The sequence below is a fragment of the Neoarius graeffei genome, chromosome 15 (genome assembly GCF_027579695.1).
Source record: "Neoarius graeffei isolate fNeoGra1 chromosome 15, fNeoGra1.pri, whole genome shotgun sequence".
NCBI classification, from domain to species: Eukaryota; Metazoa; Chordata; class Actinopteri; order Siluriformes; family Ariidae; genus Neoarius; species Neoarius graeffei.
In genome coordinates, this window is record NC_083583.1 from 25,825,670 (window position 1) to 25,852,756 (window position 27,087).

At 41.5% G+C, this 27,087-nt stretch overlaps 1 protein-coding gene across 1 annotated transcript; it reads right to left on the reverse strand.

The window, feature by feature from the left end:
• Positions 1 to 3,328: 3,328 nt before the first annotated feature.
• On the reverse strand, positions 3,329 to 26,618 carry rasl12 (RAS-like, family 12). Its single transcript, XM_060941085.1, has 6 exons — positions 26,381 to 26,618; positions 26,182 to 26,288; positions 23,268 to 23,324; positions 22,716 to 22,789; positions 22,240 to 22,430; positions 3,329 to 3,928 (listed from the first exon to the last, which is right to left on the reverse strand). Coding segments are annotated over exons 1-6 (771 nt in total). The 5' UTR covers positions 26,383 to 26,618; the 3' UTR covers positions 3,329 to 3,588.
• Between the last annotated feature and the right edge of the window lie 469 nt (positions 26,619 to 27,087).

Genomic DNA, 27,087 nt, shown 5'->3' on the forward strand with positions numbered 1-27,087 from the left:
CAAAGTACCAAAATTAAAAATGCTGTTTATCTATAAATCATTTTACCTACAAAGCAGAGATTAACAAAAGTACAGAAAACAATTCCAAGAATAAAACAATAAAGACAATTTTGAGTCATATTTAATTAACTCATATATACAGAGGTGTTCTTGCATCTGAGCCATCTGCGATAAGATTTTTGATCTTCAAGTTGTACTAAGGAAAATATGTTCAAACATGGGCGGCATGGTGGTGTAGTGGTTAGCGCTGTCGCCTCACAGCAAGAAGGTCCGGGTTCGAGCCCCGTGGCCGACGAGGGCCTTTCTATGTGGAGTTTGCATGTTCTCCCCGTGCCTGCGTGGGTTTCCTCCGGGTGCTCCGGTTTCCCCCACAGTCCAAAGACATGCAGGTTAGGTTAACTGGTGACTCTAAATTGACCGTAGGTGTGAATGGTTGTCTGTGTCTCTGTGTCAGCCCTGTGATGACCTGGCGACTTGTCCAGGGTGTACCCCGCCTTTCACCCGTAGTCAGCTGGGATAGGCTCCAGCTTGCCTGTGACCCTGTAGAAGGATAAAGCGGCTAGAGATAATGAGATGAGGTGTTCAAACGTTTCTCTTGACATTAGATAGTTACCAAAAGTTACATTAAAAACTTGATGTAGGCAATGTCAAGACCTGTTCAGTGTTTTTGATTTGCACTGGGACATTCAGTGCCAAATGTCATTATTTTCCATAAATAAATTCTCACACATTGTGAATACCTTTCTTAACACGCATCCAGTTCTTCAGTAATGTCTTGTACCATTGGTTTAATGCTGTAATGCTTGTTAAGCCATCTTTTCATTCATTTATCCATTCATATTCATTAATTGCTTTATCCTGGTCAGGGTTGTGGTGGATCCAGAACACTGGGCATGAGGCATGAATACACTCTGGATGGGACACCGGTCCACCATAAGGCACCAGCTCTACTGGGGGCAAGGATGGGCCTGGCCCACCCACCCGAGGGTAAGAGAGTGAGAAAAAAAAAATCAAGCACACACAGATTTGTACCTAGAGGCTATACTGAGTCACCCATTCACCTTCTTCAACTTCTGTCTCATATCAGAGGTTGGAGGAAGCAAAAAGAATGCAGAGAAAACTCCACCCCAATAGTAATCCAAGCTCAAGATCTAACTGGGAAAGAATAACTGCAGATTTGAGAGACGGCTCAGTTTTACTTAACTTATACACTGGCAACTTGGTTTCTTGCCTTATAGCATGCTTTCTTGACTCCTCTTGAACTGAGAAGGCTAAATTGTACTTGAAAGCTGGACATTATACTGATAATAATAGTTCCACTTTGAACACAAAAAAAATTATATAGATTATCCCTGCTATTTTACAAACAAATGTGGGAGGTCTGTCACTTAATGTAATTTAAAAGGAAGTACAAGAGCATTTGGGTGTGTATTATGAAAAACATTTTGGGTGAGATAGACTATCATTACTTGCCAGCTGCATGACCCTTGCAGGTCCAGTGTAAACTAAAGAAGCAAAAGTTAGACACCAAACATGTATTGGCTAATTTGGGATAAATGGAACATAATCTAATTATTAAATCTGACCTGACTTGTATAGTGTCCTGCTTTTGATCATTTCATTTCAGGCACATGGATTTTATTATTGCTTATATTTGTGATATAAAATATTGCATTTAACACATGCAAGTTCTACCTCAGTCCAAAGTACTATCAGTGATTTCATACAACCCCGATTCCAAAAAAGTTGGGACAAAGTACAAATTGTAAATAAAAATGGAATGCAATGATGTGGAAGTTTCAAAATTCCATATTTTATTCAGAATAGAACATAGATGACATATCAAATGTTTAAACTGAGAAAATGTATAATTTAAAGAGAAAAATTAGGTGATTTTAAATTTCATGACAACAACACATCTCAAAAAAGTTGGGACAAGGCCATGTTTACCACTGTGAGACATCCCCTTTTCTCTTTACAACAGTCTGTAAACATCTGGGGACTGAGGAGACAAGTCGCTCAAGTTTAGAGATAGGAATGTTAACCCATTCTTGTCTAATGTAGGATTCTAGTTGCTCAACTGTCTTAGGTCTTTTTTGTCGTATCTTCCATTTTATGAGGCGCCAAATGTTTTCTATGGGTGAAAGCTCTGGACTGCAGGCTGGCCAGTTCAGTACCCGGACCCTTCTTCTACACAGCCATAATGCTGTAATTGATGCAGTATGTGGTTTGGCATTGTCATGTTGGAAAATGCAAGGTCTTCCCTGAAAGAGACGTCGTCTGGATAGGAGCATATGTTGCTCTAGAACCTGGATATACCTTTCAGCATTGATGGTGTCTTTCCAGATGTGTAAGCTGCCCATGCCACACGCACTAATGCAACCCCATACCATCAGAGATGCAGGCTTCTGAACTGAGCACCGATAACAACTTGGGTCGTCCTTCTCCTCTTTAGTCCAAATGACACAGCGTCCCTGATTTCCATAAAGAACTTCAAATTTTGATTCGTCTGACCACAGAACAGTTTTCCACTTTGCCACAGTCCATTTTAAATGAGCCTTGGCCCAGAGAAGACGTCTGTGCTTCTGGATCATGTTTAGATACGGCTTCTTCTTTGAACTATAGAGTTTTAGCTGGCAATGGCGGACAGCACGGTGAATTGTGTTCACAGATAATGTTCTCTGGAAATATTCCTGAGCCCATTTTGTGATTTCCAATACAGAAGCATGCCTGTATGTGATGCAGTGCCGTCTAAGGGCCCGAAGGTCACGGGCACCCAGTATGGTTTTCCGGCCTTGACCCTTACGCACAGAGATTCTTCCAGATTCTCTGAATCTTTTGATGATATTATGCACTGTAGATGATATGTTCAAACTCTTTGCAATTTTACACTGATATTGTCCTGATATTGCTCCACTATTTGTCGGTGCAGAATTAGGGGGATTGGTGATCCTCTTCCCATCTTTACTTCTGAGAGCCGCTGCCACTCCAAGATGCTCTTTTTATACCCAGTCATGTTAATAACCTATTGCCAATTGACCTAATGAGTTGCAATTTGGTCCTCCAGCTGTTCCTTTTTTGTACCTTTAACTTTTACAGCCTCTTATTGCCCCTGTCCCAACTTTTTTGAGATGTGTTGCTGTCATGAAATTTCAAATGAGCCAATATTTGGCATGAAATTTCAAAATGTCTCACTTTCGACATTTGATATGTTGTCTATGTTCTACTGTGAATACAATATCAGTTTTTGAGATTTGTAAATTATTGCATTCCGTTTTTATTTACAATTTGTACTTTGTCCCAACTTTTTTGGAATCAGGGTTGTATTAAATATCTCTAATGTGCTGAATAAAGCAATTTTACTAAGCTAATACAATCAGAATATGGTTCATAAACAGTAAACAGCTAAAAAAACTAATTAAAAGATACTAAAGGTAGTTTGACATAGTTTTTATAGCCTCACTCCACACGTGAACAAAGTTGTGCGCTCCTAAGTTACCCTCATGGCATGCCATCAGCAGGCCAATGTCTAACAAGCATCCTCAAGTCTGACTGTATCTCCCAAGACCATAAGGGGGCAGTGTTGAGTCAAAAGATCTTGAAGCCTTTGAGGAGGGTCAGTGTGGGGGCTCTTCGCTTGCTCTGAGCCCTTGAGGACTTCACAGTCACCAGCTTGGCTGTGGCTGGAGTGGGTAGCTCCTTATAGCAGGGTGAGAGAAGCGAGGCAGAGGAGAGGCTGATTGGTGTTTTGTCTTCACTGATGTAAAGAGGCCGTAGTGAAAGATTCCTTTCTGCTTCACGCCTCACCTCCCGAACTGCTTCATAAAACACGTTTTGCACAGACACGAAGTCCAGGCAGGCAGACACCTCAAAAAACAGGCAGCCGAAACGGGCAGCCAGGGTCGCACCATCTGTCTTGTTCACTTGTCTGAAATACAAAGAGAGGTGGAGCCCAAAATCAGTGCCACAGCTAATAAGAATAAAACATTAATAATATAATTTATCCAAATATCTCCCAAAGAACTTATAGGAATAAGGACCTCATTTACATCACAATCTGTTCCTGCATACTTTCATAAATCATTCCTTTATAGTACAGGTTCCCCAGTCCTGGTCCTGGATTGCCTCCTGTTCTGCACATTTACTGATTTCCCCGCTTAACTCACACACTTCAACTCAGGAGGGGCTGGTAATTAGCTGATTAATTGGATCGCATATGTTGGGAGGAGGGAAACAGTAATAGAGGTATTCCAGGACCAGGGTTAAGAACCTGTGCTTTACAGGAACTACTTAGCAGAATTTGAAATTTAAATCAATTTTCCACAAACGTAGTCAACCAAATCCAAGATATGCTTGATGTCCAAAATTTTCTTTAGATCTGCACTGAACCTATTAGGCTAGCTAACAAATCATGGAAGTCTACATGACACAAAATCTTTTTCTCTAATTACAGACACATACTTTCATATATTTGCTGCAATTGACAGGATAGAATATATCAACAAATTATTTTAAAAAAAAATAACTTTACAATTCGGGCGGCATGGTGGTGTAGTGGTTAGCGCTGTCGCCTCACAGCAAGAAGGTCTGGGTTCGAGCCCCGTGGCTGGCGAGGGCCTTTCTGTGTGGAGTTTGCATGTTCTCCCCGTGTCCGTGTGGGTTTCCTCCGGGTGCTCCGGTTTCCCCCACAGTCCAAAGACATGCAGGTTAGGTTAACTGGTGACTCTAAATTGACCGTAGGTGTGAATGTGAATGGTTGTCTGTGTCTATGTGTCAGCCCTGTGATGACCTGGCGACTTGTCCAGGGTGTACCCCGCCTTTCGCCCATAGTCAGCTGAGATAGGCTCCAGCTTGCCTGCGACCCTGTAGAACAGGATAAAGCGGCTAGAAATAATGAGATGAGAACTTTACAATTCTGCTTCTTTACAAAACTCTGAGGGGCCAAGGGGGTGGAATAATACGAAACTGCACTGTGAAAAAAAGTGATTCGGGTTTTCAAGCTATGTTTTTTCATACACTGTCCTTGTGGAAGCCCTGATCTGCAAGGTGTTAAAAAAAAAAGCCCTCTGTTACTTTAACATACTATCTTATTATTTCAGTTTATTAAAATGCTATCATGACTTAATAACTCACTATTTCAAGATAATCACTTGAAATTAATCATTATATTGAAATACTGAGATCATAACTCCAAATTGCAATATATTATTATACAACAATGGTTGAAATAAAATATTGTGTGTGACAAGTGTGTGGTCCGGGATCTATTGGAAATATTTTGAAGGAAACAGAATCCCAGATTTCTCTAACCTTGATGTCTCCAGAAAGACCTTCATGGAATATCAATCACACACACTGAACGATTAAACATTTGCTTTCACACTATACTCAATAAAATGAAGCTTTCCTTAAAAAGCCTTGCATAATCGACCATGTGTCCTCTTGTATAAATAATTAGCAGTGCACATTTACTGTAATAAAACCCAGCTGTTCATTTTGACTTGAATATTGCACATACCATTTGCTTTTGAGGAAAGAAAGCAAAGACTGCCAATACATTTTTATTCATTTGGCAGACACGTTTATCAAAGCCAGCTTTCTGACAGTCACGGGTTCAAAACTGAAAGGCTCAGTTACTAATGACTGCTTCATGATTGGACAAATCCATTTCTAAATACTGAATATGTGCTCTCTCTCTCATATATATATATATATATATATATATATATATATATATATATATATATATATATATATATATATATATATATAAAAAAAATATATATATATATAAAAACCACACCAAGAGACTAGAATCAGAGTTGGTAAACTAGCAAGGGTCAGGTGATCGGCGAACAACGTATGGAAGAGAAGGCAAAGAGCGAAAACGTGAGAGAAATAGCAAAAGATCAGAAATACAAGAAGCAGCCAGAAAGAAACAAGGCTTGGTATGGACTGAGCAGGCAGAATGATACTTCACACTGGTGCTTGTTTGAGAAGCTTAAATAGAGGGACAGGTGATTAAGGAAGTGAGAGACAGCGGAGTTTCAATAGGCTGGAGACAGAGGGTGCGGTGTTTCACGGGAACTGTAGTTCAAGGTGTCCATGTTTGTAGTTTGCGCCTTTTCAGCAGGTTGACTGACAGAACACCCCCCCGAGGAGCTACATTCTTTCTTGGACAACCCTGGGTGCTGGTTTGTCAGGATCTTGGGCATGAAATTCTCGTTTGTCAGGATCTTGGGCATGAAATTCTCGTTTGAGAAGTGGGTTGAGAACGTCTTTGGCCATGACCCAACTTTGTTCCTCGGGTCCATATCCTTCCCAATCTACCAGGTACTCGACTTGGCCTCTTCTTCGTCTTGAGTTGAGGATCTTATTTACCTGGTAGATGGGCTCTGAGTGTAGGGTGCTCCTGGACTGGTGTGTTGTTGGTAAGGAAGCCCGGGATAGCAGGTTTCAGGTGTGATAAATGGAAGGTAGGGGATATTCAGCTGTGAGGGAGAAGTTCAAGACAGTATGATACCTCATTAATGCAGTGCAAAACCTTGAATGGCCTGATGTAGAGTGGTTGGAGTTTTCTACAGGTGTTGGGTTCTCTCAGGTTCTTAGTGGCCACCCATACTCAAGTCAAGTTTATTTGTACAGCGCTTTTAACAATAAACATTGTCGCAAAAGTAGCTTTACAGAATTTGAACAACTTAAAACATGAACTAATTTTATCCCTAATCTATCCCCAGTGAGCAAGCCTATGGCAATGGTAGCAAGGAAAAAAACTCCCTCAGACAACATGAAGAAACCTCGAGAGGAACCAGACTCAAAAGGGAACTCATCCTCATTTGGGCAACAACAGACATGACTAACATTAACAGTTTTAACATTGTCAGTTTCGTTGATGTTATAAACTCTTCATTGATGGAAACTTGAGTGCAAAACTGTTCATGACAACTGCAGTCCTAAAGTTAGCAAGGTCAACTGTAGTCCTCAGCCATAAAAGCATTACTGTAAGTGTCCAGAGCATCCTCCAAGTGTGACTTTCAACTGTTCACATGGGGCCGTTCTCCACAGGAGTGATGCAATGAGACGCCAACCAGACACAGGGCACCAGGATGGATCAGGCAGGTCTGAGGAGCAGAAGAGGTCAGCATCTCAATACCAGGACCAACATGTAACTCAGAGGGACAGATGGGGGGAAGGGGGGGGGGGGGAAGGTTGTTAGGTATGGCCAATGTCACCTGAATAAATAGGAACAGTATACATATTGCACTGAGTACAAGCAGGGACTCCAGCAACTAACTATGACAGCATAACTAAAAGGGGAGAGCCAGAAGGTAACACAGGCATGAGGGAGCCCCGGGACATAAAGCAGCCAGACACTACATTGTCAACAAACTCGAGTGAGCAAGCGAGTGGGGGACTGACAGCATCCATGCATCCCAGTTTACTAAAACACCATGTCTGAGGACCCTCCAGATCTACTCCTTTACCTCAAACACCATTAACAAAAGGCTTGGCTAAACAGATACATTTTCAGCTTAGACTTAAATGTCGAGACTGTGCCTGATTCCTGAACATTACTTGGAAGGCTGTTCCATAACTGTGGGGCTTTGTAAGAAAAGGCTCTGGCCCCTGATGTAGCCTTCACTATATGAGGTACCAGCAAATAGCCTGCACCTTTTGATCCAAGTAGGCATGACGGGTCATAGAGGACCAGAAGTTCACTCCGGTACTGTGGAGCGAGACCATTCAGTGCTTTAAAAGGTCAATAGTAGTGTTTCATCAATATGAAACTTGACTGGGAGCCAATGCAGTGTGGATAAGACAGGGATGTGGTCATATTTTCTAGTTCTAGTAAGGACTCTTGCTGCTGCATTTTGAATTAACTGGAGCTTGTTTATGCACTTATTGAAACATCCAGACAGTAAGGCATTACAATACTCCAACCTGGAGGTAACAAAAGCATGAACTAGTTTTTCCGCATCATAGTGACATGAAATTTCTTATCTTAGCAATATTTCTGAGATGAAATAAAGCTATCCAGGTAATATCACAATGAGTTTCGAATGAAAGACTGGGGTCAATAATCACTCCGAGGTCTTTTACTGCTTACGGGAAGAAACAAAGGCCATCCAGAGTTACTGTGTAATCAGAAAACTTACTTCTAGCTGCATGTGGTCCTTGTACAAGTACTTCAGTCTTGTCAGAGTTAAGCAGAAGGAAGTTAATAAGCATCCAGTGTCTAATGTCTTTCACACATTCCTCAATTCTATTAAGCTGGTGTCTCATCAGGTTTTGCAGAAACGTACAACTGTGTGTCATCAGCATAACAGTGGAAACTAATGCAATGTTTACAAATAATATCACCCAGAAGTAAAACACACACACACAAAAAAAAAAAAGTGGACCCAAGACAGAACCTTGTGGAACATTAAACTTTACCTCAGAATGTCTAGGGGGAGGGGAAAAAAAAAAAACCCACCACCATTTACATCAACATACTGATAGCGATCAGTTAAATAAGACCTGAGCCAGGAGAGGGCTGTTCCCTTAACTCCCACAACATTTTCTAGTCTATCCAGAAGAATGGAATGATCGAATGGTTAAAGAATAAAGTTAATGTTTTGGAATGGCCAAGTCAAAGTCCTGACCTTAATCCAATCAAAATGTTGTGGAAGGACCTGAAGCGAGCAGTTCATGTGAGGAAACCCACCAACATCCCAGAGTTGAAGCTGTTCTGTACGGAGGAATGGGCTAAAATTCCTCCAAGCCGGTGTGCAGGACTGATCAACAGTTGCCGCAAACATTTAGTTGCAGTTATTGCTACACAAGGGGGTCACACCAGATACTGAAAGCAAAGGTTCACATAGTTTTGCCACTCACAGATATGTAATATTGGATCATTTCTCAATAAATGACCAAGTATAATATTTTGTCTCATTTGTTTAACTGGGTTCTCTTTATCTACTTTTAGGACTTGTGTGAAAATATGATGTTTTAGGTCATTGATGCAGAAATATAGAAAATTCTAAAGGGTTCACAAACTTTCAAGCACCACTGTACATTCCAGTTTTCAAGTGGTCTGTTTTAAAGTGCGAGTGTCATTATACCAGGGTGCTAATTTTTTGTCTCTGACCATTTTCCTTTTAAGAGGAGCTACATTATCTAAAGTATGGCGGAACATTGACTAAGCATTCAGTTGCCTGATCAAGTTCTGCAGGGGCTGACAGTGACCCAATCGAAGTTGATAACTCTGGGAGATCATTTATAAAAGCTCTGTGCAGTAGTTGATGTGAATGTACGTTTAATACAGTAGTGTGGTGAGGTGCATATATTATTACTCAGACATATTTTGAATGAGATAGGTGATCTAACTTCAGACTGTGGAAGTATGACTATTTTCTACATTTAACCTGAATTGTTAGTACAACCCCGATTCCAAAAAAGTTGGGACAAAGTACAAATTGTAAATAAAAACGGAATGCAGTAATTTACAAGTCTCAAAAACTGATATTGTATTCACAATAGAACAGAGACAACATATCAAATGTCGAAAGTGAGACATTTTGAAATTTCATGCCAAATATTGGCTCATTTGAAATTTCATGACAGCAACACATCTCAAAAAAGTTGGGACAGGGGCAATAAGAGGCTGGAAAAATTAAAAAGGTACAAAAAAGGAACAGCTGGAGGACTAAATTACAACTCATTAGGTCAACTGGCAATAGGTCATTAACATGACTGGGTATAAAAAGAGCATCTTGGAGTGGCAGCGGCTCTCAGCAGTAAAGATGGGAAGAGGATCACCAATCCCCCCCCCCCAATTCTGCGCCGACAAATAGTGGAGCAATATCAGAAAGGAGTTCGACAGTGTAAAATTGCATAGAGTTTGAACATATCATCTACAGTGCATAATATCAAAAGATTCAGAGAATCTGGAAGAATCTCTGTGCGCAAGGGTCAAGGCCGGAAAACCATACTGGGTGCCCGTGATCTTCGGGCCCTTAGACGGCACTGCATCACATACAGGCATGCTTCTGTATTGGAAATCACAAAATGGGCTCAGGAATATTTCCAGAGAACATTATCTGTGAACACAATTCACCGTGCCATCCACCGTTGCCAGCTAAAACTCTGTAGTTCAAAGAAGCCGTATCTAAACATGATCCAGAAGCACAGACGTCTTCTCTGGGCCAAGGCTCATTTAAAATGGACTGTGGCAAAGTGGAAAACTGTTCTGTGGTCAGACGAATCAAAATTTGAAGTTCTTTATGGAAATCAGGGACGCCGTGTCATTCGGACTAAGAGGAGAAGGACGACCCAAATTGTTATCAGCGCTCAGTTCAGAAGCCTGCATCTCTGGTGGTATGGGGTTGCATTAGTGCGTGTGGCATGGGCAGCTTACACATCTGGAAAGACACCATCAATGCTGAAAGGTATATCCAGGTTCTAGAGCAACATATGCTCCCATCCAGACGACATCTCTTTCAGGGAAGACCTTGCATTTTCCAACATGACAATGCCAAACCACATACTGCATCAATTACAGCATCATGGCTGTGTAGAAGGGTCCGGGTACTGAACTGGCCAGCCTGCAGTCCAGATCTTTCACCCATTGAAAACATTTGGCGCATCATAAAATGGAAGATACGACAAAAAAAAGACCTAAGACAGTTGAGCAACTAGAATCCTACATTAGACAAGAATGGGTTAACATTCCTATCCCTAAACTTGAGCAACTTGTCTCCTCAGTCCCCAGATGTTTACAGACTGTTGTAAAGAGAAAAGGGGATGTCTCACAGTGGTAAACATGGCCTTGTCCCAACTTTGAGATGTGTTGTCATGAAATTTAAAATCACCTAATTTCTCTTTAAATGATACATTTTCTCAGTTTAAACATTTGATATGCCATCTATGTTCTATTCTGAATAAAATATAGAATCTTGAAACTTCCACATCATTGCATTCCATTTTTATTTACAATTTGTCCTTTGTCCCAACTTTTTTGGAATGGGGGTTGTATTAGATCGAGGGTGTGACTACCATTATAGGTCGGTCCTATGACATTCTGATTAATCCCTACTGAATCTAAAATGGACACAAACGCTGTTTTCAAAGGGCCTTCTGGGTTATTGAAGTGAATATTAAAATCTCAGACAACTAAAGCTTTGTCTAAGAAAATAACCAGATCCAAGATAAAATCTGCAAATTCAGAAAGAAAAACTCAGAATATGGCCCTGGGGGCCTGTAAATAATAAGTAACAGAATTAACTGGGTAGACCTATTTTTCGAGGCTACATACATTGAGTATGAAGAACTTCAAATGTATTAAATTTATAACCAAGTTTGTGTTACACCTAAATCATTATAAATAACTGCGACGCCTCTTCCTCTGCCAGTTAGACAAGGCTGGTGTGTATAACTGTATCCAGGAGGACTAGCTTCATTTAATGCTTGCTTTTATATATAAAAAAAACCACACACCCCATTTGGCTTAATCCATGTTTCAGTTAAACAAAAGTACATTAAACTCCTGATCAGTAATGAATTCATTAACCATTAGCGCTTTAGATGTAAGAGATCTAACATTTAATAGCCCCACCTTTAGATCAAAGGTGCTGGCAGCAGCTACAGTATACAGTCAGTATGATCTAGTTTTATATTGATTAGGTTACTGGAACAAACTGAGGATTTCTACTTTTTTGTTGAGCTTGGGGAACAGACAGACAGTCTCGATGTAGTGGACCCTGAGTGACGACTCTGTGCAGCTAGCAGACAGTCGGTTTAGCCTGTTCGTCTGCTCCCTTGCCTTGGCTCTGGATTGTCAGACGTTAACTAGGTCTGTTCTGAGACTATGACCTATGCTGCAGGAAATGAGAGCAGCACCTTCCTGAGTGGGATGGATACCGTCCCGCCCTAACAGGCCAGCAGTGCTCTCAAAATTAGCCCAATTATCTATAAAGCCCACACTGTTTTCAGAGCACCACCTAGACAACCAGCAGTTCAGCAACAATAACCTGCTGTAAGCTACATCACCACACTGCATTGGGATGGGCCTAGAGCATACCACAGCATCGGACGTCTCCTTCGCTAATTTAAACACCTCTACAAAATTACTCTTAGCAACCTCAGACTGACAAAGGCATACATCATTAGCTCCTGCATGGATAACTATCTTTGAGAACCTGTGCTTGCCTATGGCCCCAAGATTACCTGCTATGTCCGGCACCCTGGCTCCCAGTAAACACCTGACTAAAGCTGCTGATGCCCCTAAAGGTTGAGCTAATTTCACATGCCGTATGATTGAGTCCCCTATAACCAGAGCTCTTTCAGGTTTCTCAGTGGGTGCATCACTAAGGAGAACAAACCTGTTTGACACGACATGGAGAGGAATGGTGCTCCCGTGGGCGAGCCTCAGCGGTAGCTTTGGCTCTACACTTATGCCGCCGAGTTGTCACCCATTCGCCCCACTGTAAGGGCTCTAATGCCGGAGTTGGGGGATTACTAACTCCAACTAGGGCATCCAGACTTTCCCCTCCAGAAACTACACTGTTCTCATTCTCACTGGCCTTCTCTAAAGCCTGGATATGTGCTTCTAACTCCGTAATCTTCTCCATCAGAAAGCTAACTAATCTGCACTTATCACAAATAAAGCTATCACTAGTGACAGAGGAAGAATGACTAAACATACTGCACTCAGCACACTGAACAGGCTGAAGGTGTGCCATGATGAAAGGATTCACATACCCTTAATTGAAGATCTGTTGATATTAAAGCAGATCCAATGTGGATGGCCTCCGCTTGTGGTCTTTATGCAGGAAGAGAAAAAAAATAAAGCTTCCGGTCTTGGCGTTCTTCCGGGGGGGAAAACAGAAAAAAGGAAAGCACAATTTAAAAAAAACCCACGAAGAAGATACTGGAAAATTGTAGGGAAAAAAAAAAAAGTATTAGTGATTAACGCTCCGTCACCAGGGGAAAAGTTCAGAGTTTCTCCTCTATGTTTATCCGCATATTCTTGGCGCTGACTGATTCTAGACACGGACGGACCTCCTCCCAGATAGTCAAACTATGTGTGAGCCAGTCAGTCATTGATGGCTTGTACCTGGCTGGGTGTGTCATCCCAGGGAAACAAGGGCGGTTGACAGTAGAGTATGCACTGAAACGGCGTTAGCTGGGTAGCTGAGTGTTTCAGTGAGTTCTGTGCATACTCGGCCCATGGAAGGAAGTGTGCCCAGTCCCCCTGGTTATGCAGGCAATAGATCCTCAGGAAACAACTGATTTCCTGATTCGCTCTCTACTTGGCTGTTAGACTAGGGGTGATAGCTTGATGTGAGAATTACAGATACTCCCAACCTCTTCATGAAGCTTGTCCAAAAACGTGAAATGAATTGGGATCCCCGATCACTGACTATATCCTCGGGGATGCCATAGTACCTGAAGACTTGTTGAAACAAAAGCTCTGCAGTCTGAGAGGCTGTGGGGATGCCTGGCAATGGAATGAGCTTCAGTGCCTTTGAAAAATTGGTCGATAGTCACCATTATAGCGGTGTTACCTTGTGAGGAAGGGAAATCCATGATAAAGTCAATGGCTAAGTGTGACCAGGGTCTTTGAAGAATTGGGAGAGAGCACAATTTGCCGGGGGGGGGGGGCTTCAAGGCACCTTTGCTTGGGCACACTCAGAACATGAAGCGATGAACTGGTTGATCTCCATGAGCATGTTCTCCCACCAGTATTTGTTTCTTAACATTTGGTGCATGTGTTGACTGCTAGGATGCCCTGTGGCAGGAGATGCATGAGCCCAGGTGATGAGTCTGCTGTGAAGATGCTTGGGTACATGAAGATCAGGTGAGAGATGAATTGGACTCGTTTGTGGTCGAGACTTCCTTATTTCCTTGTCCAGCTCCCAGGTGATGGACTGTACAAAACACTGTGGTGGGAGGATGAGGTGAGAAACTGAATCTTGGTGGGATGGACCGAAAGCTTGGGATAGGGAATCTGTTTTAGTATTCTTGGAAACTGGATGGAATGAAATTGTGAAGTTGAAATGGGTGAAAAATAGTGCCCACCTGGCCTGAAATAGATTTAATCTTTTGACTTTCCTGAGATATTCTAGGTTATGATCCATGAGGATTATGAAGGGGTGAGTAGTTCCCTCTAACCAATGTCACCACTCTTTGAGAGCCAGTTTAATGGTGAGCAGTTCTCTGTTCCCCATGTCATAATTTCTCTTGGCTGAAGATAGTTTCTTCAAAAAGAAAGCTACTGGGTATAGCTTCTGGTTTTCCCCAAAGCATTGGGAAAGAATTGCCCCTACTCCTGTATCCGACGCATCTACTTCTACGATGAACGGCTTTGTAGGGTCGGGATGCTGGAGCATAGGGGCCGAAGTGAAGGCAAGCTTGAGCTGACTGAAGACTTCTGCCTCAGGGTTCCACTGTAGGTGCTTGGGCCCCTTCTTTAGCAATGCAGTTAAGGGAGCTGCCAAAGTGCTGAAACCCCGAATGAACTGGTGGTAGAAGTTTGCAAAGCCCAAGAAACATTGAAGGTCCTTTATGAATTTGGGTGTTGGACAGAAAGTGACAGCTGATACCTTAGATGAGTCCATGCTTACTCCTTCTGCGCTGATGATCTAGCCAAGGAAGGAGATTTGGCTTTGATGAAACTCACTTTTCAGCCTTGACATAGAGATGGTTTTCCAATAAACGTTTGAGAACTGCTCTGACATGTTCCTGGTGACTTCTTATATCTGAGGAGTATAATCAGGATATCATCAATGTAAGCAATGGCATATCTACCCAGCATGTCCCATAGCACATCATTGATAAGGCACTGGAACATGCTGGGTGCTGAAGAAAGGCCATAAGGCATTACCCAGTACTCAAAGTGTCCAGCAGTAGTGCTGAAGGCTGTCTTCCACTCATCACCCTTCTTTATCCTGATCAGATTATCTGCGCTGCGCAAGTCAAGCTTGGAAAAGATCCTAGCAGACCCAAGTTGCTCCAGAGCCGCTAGGTCAATCGCGCAGTCATAAGGCCGATGTGGTGGTAGCCCACAGGCCTTCCCCTTACTCAAGACTTCCGAAAGATCCCGATAAGTCAGGAACGTTGTCCATGGAGTCCAGTTGAGGATTTTCCACTGAGGTGGAAGATACTTTGACCTGAGGACGAGAGAGACACCTCTGGAAGCACATGGGTGACCACTGAAGAATTTCCTTACTTTGCCATGAGATCAGAGGGTTGTGCAGCTGTAGCCAGGTATATCCAAGGATAATGTCATGATCAACTGTTATGGTCACGTACAGGGAAATGAATTCCTTATGCAATGCTCCTACTTGAATCTGAACTGGGTTGATGCGTGTGGTGATGAGACCGTCGCCTATGGGTCCTCCATCAATGGTCCTAATGCTGAGTGCACTGTGCAGAGGGGTGGTAGGCAGGTTGAGTCTCTGAATGATGGCACTGCTGATAAAGTTCCCCTCAGCCTCTGAATCAACAAAAGCAGAAAGGATGTATGTGGAGGACACCACCTTTAGTAAGATTGGAATCTTAAAGGATTTTGAGTTGAGTTTTCTCACCAGACTCGTAGGTCTTGCTGGTGTCTCTGCTCGAGCTCCATGGGCTGGATGGATAGGACAGTGCCAGATATTGTGCTTGGAGTTCCTGCAGTAGAAGCACAACCCCTCCTTACATCATCTAGCACACTCAGCACAGGTTAACCTGGTGCGTGACACCTCCATGGGTGAGTTGTCTTCAGACGGCTGAACAGACCTGGCACTTTTTTGGATAGAAGGTCAGTGTTTTAGCAGTTGGTCGAGACGAATAACTATATCAATGAGAGAGTCCAGTGTGAGGTTCTCATCTCTGCAAGCCAGTTCACTAATGATCTCAGGGTACAGACCTTAGCAAAAAACAGCTTTCAGGGCTAGATCGTTCCATCCACTGGCAGCCGCTAACATTCTGAAGTCCAGGGCATACTCAGCAACACTTTGAGAACCGGCAAGTAGACTTTCCCTGACCTCAATCCCTTCTGGTTCATGGCAAAAAACTCTCTTGTATAGGGAGAGGAACTGCTCATATGACAAAGTCTGCTCACAGCCCTTGCTCCAAATGGCAGTTGCCCAGCGGAGTGCTTTGCCAGTGAGAAAGGATAGGAACTTAGCAATCTTGTGTTCATCAGATAGATTAGGCATGGTGGCACAATACATAGAACATTGTAGTAAAAAACCTTTACATGCGATGGGGTTTCCGGCAAACTTCTCCAGCGTGGGAAGTTATAGCACTGGGCTAGGAGGAGACTCAGGGCATACTAGGAGGGCCTGCAACATTACAGTTGCAAGTTGTGTCATTCGAGTGTTGAGGTCAGCAAGCATCTATTGATGTTCTCCCAGCAAACACCCCTGTGTGCTTAGAGCAGTCTGTTTAGTCCTCCGCTACATCCATGTCAGGCGAAGTATCCTGTTAGAATGCAGGCACTTACAGATGTAGGCACAGAGGAGTGCAGGATACAGACGGACAACAAAGCCAAGACGAGAGACTAGAATCAGAATCAGTAAACTAGCAAAGGTCAGGCAATCGGCAAACAATGTAGGGAAGAGAAGACAGAGCAAAAGCTCAGAAATACGAGAAGCAGCCAGAAAGAACCAAGGTTTGGTATGGCCTGAGCAGGTAGAACAATACTTCATCCTGGTGTGCTTGTTTGAGGAGCTTAAATAGAGGGATAGGTGATTAAGGAAATGAGAGACAGCTGAGTTTCAATAGGCTGGCAATAGAGGGCGCTGAGTTTCATGGGAACTGTAGTTCAAGGTGTCCATGTTTGTAGTTTGTTCCTTTTCAACAGGTTTACTGACAGTAAGTCAAAAAGTTTTAAGACAAATTGAAAAAAAAATGTATTTATGAAAATAAAGCTATTTCTCTACATATCCTCCATTTAAGTCTAAGTACTTCTGCAAGCGATGTTTCCATCAAATAATTCCTTCTTTGTATTCCTTTTTTGAATTCTTTTGAATTCCTTTTGAAATTATAACATCTGTCTGACAACTTTTTGACTTACCCTTGTGTGTGTATATATCTCCCCATCCATCCATTATCTGCAGCCACTTAGGGTTGCAGGCAATCTGGAGCCTATCCCAGCTGACTATGGGCGAGAGGTGGGGAATACCCTGGACAAGTCGCCAGGTTATCACAGGGCTAACACAGAGACAAACAACCATTCACACTCATGGTCAATTTAAAACCACAAATTAACCAACCCTGCATGTCTTTGGACTGTGGGGGAAACCGGAGCACCTGGAGGAAACCCACGCAGACACAGGGAGAACATGCAAACTCCACACAGAAAGGCCCTCGTCCCTCGTCAGCCGCTGGGCGCTGTATATATATATACATATATGTATATATATATATACACACACACACACACAGTGCCTTGCAAAAGTATTAATCCCCCTTGGTGTTCGTCCTGTTTTCTTGCATTACAAGCTGTAATTAAAATGGATTTTTTTTTTTTTTTTTGGGGGGGGGGGGGGGGAGCACCATTTCATGCCTACCACTTTAAAGGTACACATTGTTTTTTATTGTGACACAAAAATTAAGATGAAAAAAACAGAAATCTGGAGTATCATAAGTATTCATTCCCCCCCCCCCCCCCCCCCACAAAAAAAAGTCAATACTTTATATAGAGCCACCTTTTGCTACAATTACAGCTGCAAGTCTCTTGGGGTATGTCTCTATTAGCTTAGCACATCTAACAACTGGGATTTTTGCCCATTCCTCAAGGCAAAACTGCTCCAATTCCTTCAGGTTAGATGGGTTGTGTTGGTGTACAGCAATCTTCAAGTTATGCCACAGATTCTCAATTGGATTGAGGTCTGGGCTTTGACTAGGCCATTCCAAGACATTTCAATGTCTCCCTTTAAACCACTCCAATGTAGCTTTAGCAGTATGTTTAGGTTCATTGTTCTGATAGACCGTGAACCTTCGTCCCAGTCTCAAACCTCTGGCTGACTCAAACATGTTTTCCTCCAGAATTGCCCTGTGTTTAGTGCCATCCATCTTTTCTTTCAGTCCTGACCAGCTTTCCTGTCCCTGCAGATGAAAAACATCCCCACAGCATGATGCTGCCACCACCATGCTTCATTGTAGGGATGGTGTTCTCAGGGTGTTGGGTTTGCGCCACACATGGCATTTCCCATGATGGCCAAAAAGTTCAATTTTTGTCTCATTTAACCAGAGAACCTTCTTCCATGTGTTTGAGGAGTCTGCCACATGCTGTTGGGCAAACTCCAAATTTGATTTTTTTTTTAAGCAATTACTTTTTTCTGGCCACTCTTCCATAAAGCCCTGCTCTGTGGGGTGTACAGCTTAAAGTGGTCCTATGGACAGATACTCCCATCTCCACTGTGGATCTTTGCAGCTCCCTCAGCGTTATCATTGGTGTCTTTGTTGCTTCTCTGATTAATGCCCTCCTTGCCCGGTCTGTGAGTTTTGGTGGGCAGCCTTCTCTTGTCAGGTTTGTAGTGGTGCCATATTCTTTCCATTTTGCTATAATGGATTTAATGGTGCTCCCTGGGATATTCAAAGTTTGGAATATTTTTTATGACCCAACCCTGATCTATACTTCTCCACAACTTTGTCTCTGACCTGTTTGGAGTGCTCCTTGGTTTTCATTTTGCTTGCTGAGTAGTGTAACAGAGTCAGGGTCCTTCCAGAACAGGTTGATTTATACAGACATCATGTGACAGATCATGTGACACTTGATTGCACACAGGTGGATCTTAATCAACTAATTATGTGACTTATGAAGTGAATTGGTTGGACCAGCTCTTATTTAGAGGTTTCATATGAAAGGGGGTGAATATTTATGCACACTCCAGATTTCTGGGTTTTTTTTCATCTTAATTATTGTTTTGTGTCACAATAAAAAAAACGGGCAGCACGGTGGCGTAGTAGTTAGCGCTGTCGCCTCACAGCAAGAAGGTCTGGGTTCGAGCCCCATGGCCGGTGAGGGCCTTTCTGTGCGGAGTTTGCATGTTCTCCCCGTGTCCGCGTGGGTTTCCTCTGGGTGCTCCGGTTTCCCCCACAGTCCAAAGACATGCAGGTTAGGTTAACTGGTGACTCTAAATTGACCGTAGGTGTGAATGTGAGTGTGAATGGTTGTCTGTGTCTATGTGTCAGCCCTGTGATGACCTGGCGACTTGTCCAGGGTGTACCCCACCTTTCGCCCGTAGTCAGCTGGGATAGGCTCCAGCTTGCCTGCGACCCTGTAGAACAGGATAAAGCAGCTAGAGATAATGAGATGAGATTAAAAAAAAACAATGTGCACCTTTAAAGTGGTAGGCATGTTGTGTAAATTAAATGGTGCTAACTCCCCAGCAATCCATTTTGATTCCAGCTTGTAATGCAACAAAACAGGACAAACACCAAGGGGGATGAATGTGCGTGTGTATATATATATATATATATATATATATATATATATATATATATATATATATATATATATGCTCCTTTGCAGCCAAAAATAATGTAACCAACTTTCCCTTACCCCAAATGTAGTTGTTCAACCAAGACATGCTTAAAGGGCCTGACTCATCATTCCCACAGTCCAGTTTGTTGTTTTTGTTTTGAAATCACATAACTGCTACTCCTCTAGCTTTCTGTACAGCAAAAGCTCTGCAACTTCACCATTAGTGAGCCTTCAAAATCCATCTCAAACTTTAAACAAATGTGTGTCGCACATGGATGTTTTGAGTAGAATATACCTGATATTTTCTTTCCTTCATGGCTGCCTACGAGACAGCTGAGGTTAGTTCTGGTCCATTACAACAGAATAACGATATGAAAACAGAATGGATCAATTGAAATAATTTTAAATATAACTACTTTGACAAAATATCTACAATTTCACTTTACAATTTATGATCTATGGTTTAGGATGTCACTGGATCATTGCAGATTGATTTTCAAACATTGGAATATCCATGGATGTGAAAATGGTGACTCACTACTTGGTGCAGAGGCGTCTGGGGAGGGTGAATTTTGTTTCTTTGGGAGCTTTTGAGGCTAATATTATTAACAAACAATGGAAGCGTAACACTATCAACTTAGCATCACATAAACTATTATCTACAATCCTGTTTCCAAATAAGTTGGGACACTGTAAAATGTCAATAAAAACAGAATGCTATGATTTGCAAATCAAGGACCACTATATTTCATTAAAAATAGTACAAAGACAACATGTTGAATCTGAGAAATCTTATTGTGTTTTGAAAAATATATGCTCATTTTGAATTTAGTGCCATCAACATGTTTCAAAAATGTTGGGACGGGGCAACAAAATACCGGAAGGTGTTAAAAAATTTTATAATAATAATAATAATAATATGGTTAATTGGCAACAGGTCAGTAACATGATTGGGTATAAAAAGAGCATCCCAGAGAGGCTGAGTCTCTCAGAAGTAAAGATGGGGAGGTGTTCACCGCTCTGTGAAAGACTGCGTGGGCAAATAGTGCAACAATCTAAGAATAACATTCCTGCAGTCCACACCTGTCTCACACTGAAAACATCTGGCCCATCATGAAGCAAAAAACATGACAAAGGAGACCCTGAACTGTTGAGCAACTGAAATTGTATATCAGGCAAGAATGGGATAACGTTTCACTTTCAAAACTACAGCAAATGATCTCCTCAGTTCCCAAACATTTACAGAGTGTGGTTAAAAATACAGGTGATGCAACACAGTGGTAAACATGCCCCCGTCTCAGCTTCTTTGAAATGTGTTGCTGGCATCAAATTCAAAATGAGCATGTATAGTTGTCAAACAACAGTTTCAACATTTCATATTTTGTTTTTGTACAACCCAAAATCAGAAAAAGTTGGGACGGTATGGAAAATGCAAATAAGAAAGAAAGCAATGATTTCTATATTTACTTTGACTTGTATTTCATTACAGACAGTATGAACCCAAGATATTTTATGTTTTCTGATGAACTTTATTTAATTTGTTAATATACATCTATTCCTACATTTCAGGCCTACAACGTATTCCAAAAAAAAAAGTCAGGATTGGGGCAATTTAGGGCTAACACTTAAATAATGATGTGATTTGAAACAGGTGACTGTAATCCTGATTTGGTACAAAGTCAGTATCCAGGAAAGGCCTAGTCTTTGAGGGGCAAATATGGGCTGAGGGTGAGAATTTCAATTTTGTTACTTGAGTTTGGCTCGGCATGAGCTGTGGCTCTCGTCCATGCACACAGAGCACACTGTGTGTGCCACTAGGACTAATCCTTACATGCACTTGTCCCTGATCAGAGCACAATCACATTGCATGCTTAAAAGGACTCCCAACACTCAAGGACTTTGCAAAGTATACGCTCAGTACATATTGTATGTCTATATCAAACCTTGAGTCTCTGTTTAGGAACTTTAGCTCCTGACTTTGTTCTGTTTATTTTAATTCTGCCTTTCGCCTGTTCTCTGATACTCTGTTTGTGCCTCGTATGACCCTCGCCTGTTTTCGACTTTGCTTAACGAGCTGTATCTGTCTGCCTGCATGTTTTTTTAAATAAACACTCTTCTTGCAATTACCTCCATTCATCCACCTCATCAATACCAATACCTAACAAATTTCAACATACCGTCCAAAATTCTTCTGATTTGGAGTTGTACTGTTTTCAAATCTGTTTTTATTTACATTTTACACACCATTCCAACTTTTTTCGAATTGGGGTTGTAAGGCATATCACGGTAATCTATTTGTTACTACATATATTTTGTATTCATTAAGGCAGTTTGCATTATGACAGCATTAGCAGCTATTATCATGCTAACATTAGAGAGATCAGGAATAAAGCTGTTGTTAGTTAGCCTTATTTTTCCACTGCTCCTTGGTGAAATAGGCACTAATTTACCATCAGTAACTAAAAGCAGTGTGCAATTTCAGCCAGATGTCTGTCTTTTCTGAATCTTTCTTGTACTTTCTTGTTACTTTTACACTTTTAGTTAAATTAAGAATTTCAGGCTAAAGCTTCAACCTTTCAATAATAATATACATCCAAACAAAAGGCTTTAAGTTTCTTAAATATTTTTCATGCTTTCTACAGAAAGTAAGTTAAATATATAGCAGGTGTGACAGGATTTTATTAACTACTGATAAACTCCTAGCCAAACTTCTGCTAAACTTTCAGGGTGCAAAAGAAAAACTGCAGCTTCAGATTTTTGAAGAGTGAGTTGAGATAAACCTGTATCTCTCCATGTCCAATTTGTTTCCCACTAAAATGATGGGAGCCTCAGGCTGCAGGCCTTTGGTGTATAGTGTCACAGCCTCCACATACTGTTGACACACTTCGAAACTGAGTCTGTTATCAATGCTGTAGACGATGAGAAATGCACTGGCCCAGGCCAAGTAGCGATCACAGTTCACCGGTCCATCCTGAGAAAAAAAGGAAAGAAAATAGGAGGCTACAGATCAGGTTGTTTGGAGCTTCTGTTATACTACAATTATAAAATAAAATACAATCAATCAATCAATCAATAAGGCTAGAATTCAGGACCATATTATGATATCATGATAATTATACTATTGGCAAATCTAAAAATCTACATTATGCATCATTTTTATTCAGTATCAAGCTTATTAGATCTAAAACTCTCTCTGATGCCTCTAGTGCTAAGAACTTATGTGTATCCTTAAGCAACAATTACTATAAATCATTACCTGGTCCGCTGTGTCCATTATTTTGACAAGAACTGGTTGTTGGTCCACCATTTCCTCTGAGGAATAAGTGTCCTCTACAAACATAATGTTAAAAGCTCTTTTTTTTTCAGCCAAGACATTTCTACAAGACATCTCTCATTATACTGATGATTATTAATCCAAGTGCACTTGCATTGTGTGACGTTTTCACTGTAATGGGCTCAGAAATTCCTTTTTAGAATCAAAGAGTGGATTTAGTCTCAGCTGTCCAGCTGGTTACCATATGACTGACAATTTAACAGGCTGTGGTTTAGGCAAGATGACAAAATGATATACTGGAACTCAGACATATTACCTCATTTTGAAAGGTTTACATATGAGCTTTGAAGTATTGCATATTTTTCTTCATCCAAAAATTCTCTGAATTACACTGGGCCAATTGTTCTCAATTCAACAGCCCAATTTATCTCTGGACTTGAAGTCTTAAATGATCAAAGCACAAAAGGAGAAAAGTCTGGAGCTGTTTAATCTACTTTATGGGTTTAAGGTAAAAGTAAAACCAGTGCAGCTCACCGAGGTTTGGGTCGTATTCACTAATAAAACGCTTTGTGAGGAACTTCACTGTGAGAGCTGCAAAAAAGAAGAACACAAACATCCTGTGACTACAAGTAGTAAATTGCTACCACTTCCACTTATATAATGTTCCTGTAGGGCCATGGGAAAATCACTGTCCCAAAAAAACATACTCATATAGTATAAAATTTAAGCTGGGTGATCTGATAGTTCCAGTAGAACAAACAAGCAAGCAAAAAAAAAAAAATCTGTCTATTTTAGGGAAAGAGTTTAATGTCTTGTTTCATTTACTCCATCACAATGATGAGTCGTTTTTGTAGTAGCCTATTTGCAGTAGCTGGACTCCAGACTTGTAGTACTCGAGTCCAGGACTTGGACTCGAGTCTGACACGTGGCCTAATTTTAAAGTGCATATCCTGGACCAAATTCATTTTTTTATATGAAAGAATGTCCCTTTACACACTCATCCAGAAGGGTAATTTTGCACAAGGCCATCTGTCTACAGCAAAAATAAATAAAATAAAAAAACGCGTCTGGAAAAATCCCAAGGGAGTCTGGAGCCAGATTCGTGACGTCACCTGCGGAAGCGCGAGCAGGCTGAGAGAGCTTGCACGGTTTCAGTGCACAGCCTGTGTAGACCAAGTTTAGCAGATAGCGATTTTGCATTGAAATAAGGAATTGTCACCTGAGTGCAATGTGGGAAACGATGAGTACTAATCCCATCAAGATTGGTGTTGCTACACCCTCCTACGATACATCTGTTAACCATTTTAATAATTACATGATAACGTTGAAGCAATTTGCAGAAAACCACCAGGTCGTTTTCTCATAAACAAACCAACGCTGATGTAGGATTCAGAGGGAGGCGTCCCGCACATGACGTCACGAAAATCAATGTTTCCCAGGAAATCCAAATGCCAAGTTTTTTCAGAGGTGGACAAATTCGCCTCAAATGGCTTGATTTCAACTGAATTTTTCTGGTATTGTGCAAGGTAAAAAAAAAATTGCACAAAATGCAAAATGTGACAGATATTTGACCAAATTTTAATATAAAATAGGAGAATTACATTGATCTTGCTCTTGAATTTAACCGTGATATGCACTTTAAGGACTTGTGACTTGACTTGGACTCGGACTCATATATAACTGCATTTGGGCTCGTAAATTGGAGACTCTGACTTTTTCTTTATTTTTTGTAACATGCCATAATAATTTGACATAAGATATTTATATCTAAATTAATTTTTGTACTAGGGCGGCACGGTGGTGTAGTGGTTAGCGCTGTCGCTTCACAGCAAGAAGGTCCAGGTTCGAGCCCCGTGGCTGGCGAGGGCCTTTCTGTGCGGAGTTTGCATGTTCTCCCCGTGTCCGTGTGGGTTTCCTCCGGGTGCTCCGGTTTCCCCCACAGTCCAAAGACATGCAGGTTAGGTTAACTGGTGACTCTAAATTGACCGTAGGTGTGAATGTGAGCGTGAATGGTTGTCTGTGTCTATGTGTCAGCCCTGTGATGACCTGGCGACTTGTCCAGGGTGTACCCCGCCTTTCGCCCGTAGTCAGCTGGGATAGGCTCCAGCTTGCCTGCGACCCTGTCGAACACGATAAAGCGTCTAGAGATAATGAGATGAGATGAATTTTTGTACTAAATTTCGTGCAAGAGTGTCACACCTGCACACCTTGGCATGTGCATCAGATAGACTCTCAGGTGCGCTCAGGACAGCACGTGCACCAAGCAAACTCTCACGCGCACTGTAAACGACTCACACCTGCACAGGATTAAGGCGCAATCAGTGCACCTATATAAAGACTGTGAAAACACACTTACTTTGCGAAGTATTGAGTTGCGTTGCTGACACATTACCAAGCTTTATTTCCTTCCTTGTTTGTTTTTCTGATCTCTGATTTCCTGACTTTGATTCTGCCAAGTCTACGATAGCCTGTTTGTGCCTCGCTCGACCTATTACCTGTTTCACTGTTTTACGATTTTGCCTGCCGTTCTGGATTTTTTGCCTGTTTTCACTTGTATTAATAAGAACACCTTCTGCACTTATATCCATCTCCCAACCATCTCTGACAGAATACTTCGCACTCCCTGACAAGGAGAATGCACATTCACCTGTTCATACGTCATGTTCAGGAACAAACTAACGTTAATGGTGCTAAAATGCCTGGAGAGAACGCCCCTAGGATTGTCCACTTTGCTTAGACAGACTTCTCACGCAGTGGGAAAAAATGCACTGCTATGTGTTCCATATGTAGTAGAACTATCGAGATGACGGGGACAACCTCCACCTTCAATCGTCATTTGGCAAGACTACATCCAGAGAAGTAAGTGACACACTGTTCATTGCCCTGTTGGTAGCGGGGCTTGCTTGCTGACCAGTGAACTAGCGAGTATTAACCCTCTCTCATGTTATTTGCCCTGTTGATAGTGGGGCTTGCTGACCGATGAACAAGCTTTTTATCTGTAGCCAATTAACTAAAATGGGGCAGTCAAGCAGTAACGTTAGTCCAACACAGTAGCAGAGACGGTTTCACATAAAGGCAGCAACAGCCACCGTCAAATGGTAAGGTTGGAGTCTTGTTCTCAGACTCGACTCTAAATTTTCTTTAATGACTTGGACTTGACTCAGACTTGAACACTGGAGACTCGAGACTGGACTTGGACTCGAGGTTTAGTGACATGACTACAACACTGCTGGACTCTAAAGGTCTATAAAATGAAGTGTAAAAAGTAAGAGATTCATGAATCAACCATTGCATTTGCATTATGATAATAAAACTCATAAAATAAAATAATAAACTCATAGCTCATCAAAGTTAATATATCAGAAAATTAAACTAATTTTCCTAAAAGCTTATATTATTACACTATTGTTTCACAAATAAATTCAGACTATAGTCAAGAATGTCCTACCTGATTTGCCTGAGCCCATTGCTCCCAGAACTACGATATTGCATTCTGCAGGTTCATGTTCAGGAACAATGTTGCACGTTCTTGTTTTCCCAAACATGATAGACATCCTGAGCAGGACAGCAATGATGCATTGGAAAAAGCCTTGATTCTTTCTAAAAAAAAATAATAATAATAAAATTTAAAAAACCCGACAGCCTACATGATCTCTCAGCTCCTTTTCATCTCCTGGATGCTCTCCTTAAGGTTTTCTGAAAGGCTCCTCTGGAAAAACAGCTGCATCCTCTTATGCTTTTCCAGTGGGTGACATTTCCTCATAACAAGCAAATCCAACACACTGCGTTCCTTCGAGGTGTGTAGATTTAGTTGGAAAAGACTTGGAGTTGAAATGAATCATATTTGGCAAGGCTAAGAGCTGGAGTTTGAGAACAACAGCACTTAAAAGTTCAGCCGTGTTGGTGTGTGTAGGCTGGAGTCTGCCTGCTCTTGACCATCTGGAAACCGCACCTCCAAAAGGAAGAAAGCAATCTGGGGTCACAGCTTGCTTTACCCAAAATAATCATGTGAAAGTCTGGTTCCTTGGGGAAAAAAAACTGTATGTTTTAACCCTGGTGGAGAGGGGAAAACAAGCCAAGAGTCTTTATAGGGTACCACTATGACTCAGAGAATAAAAGGGAAATTATGGAAAAATTAAAATAATCATAACATAATCATCATAATATTCTTAAAACAAAATAAATAACGATTAGAAGTACATGTTCATTTCCTTCGTGTGCTAATGGTATTTCATATTTCCTATATGCTTGTGTTTGATGGTTTCTCTTAGGATTCTACAGGGGTCTGGTGGTATTTCATGGTGACTGACTCAGTACTTTAATGCTAGTAGGTTAAATGCTAATGTTCTGTAAC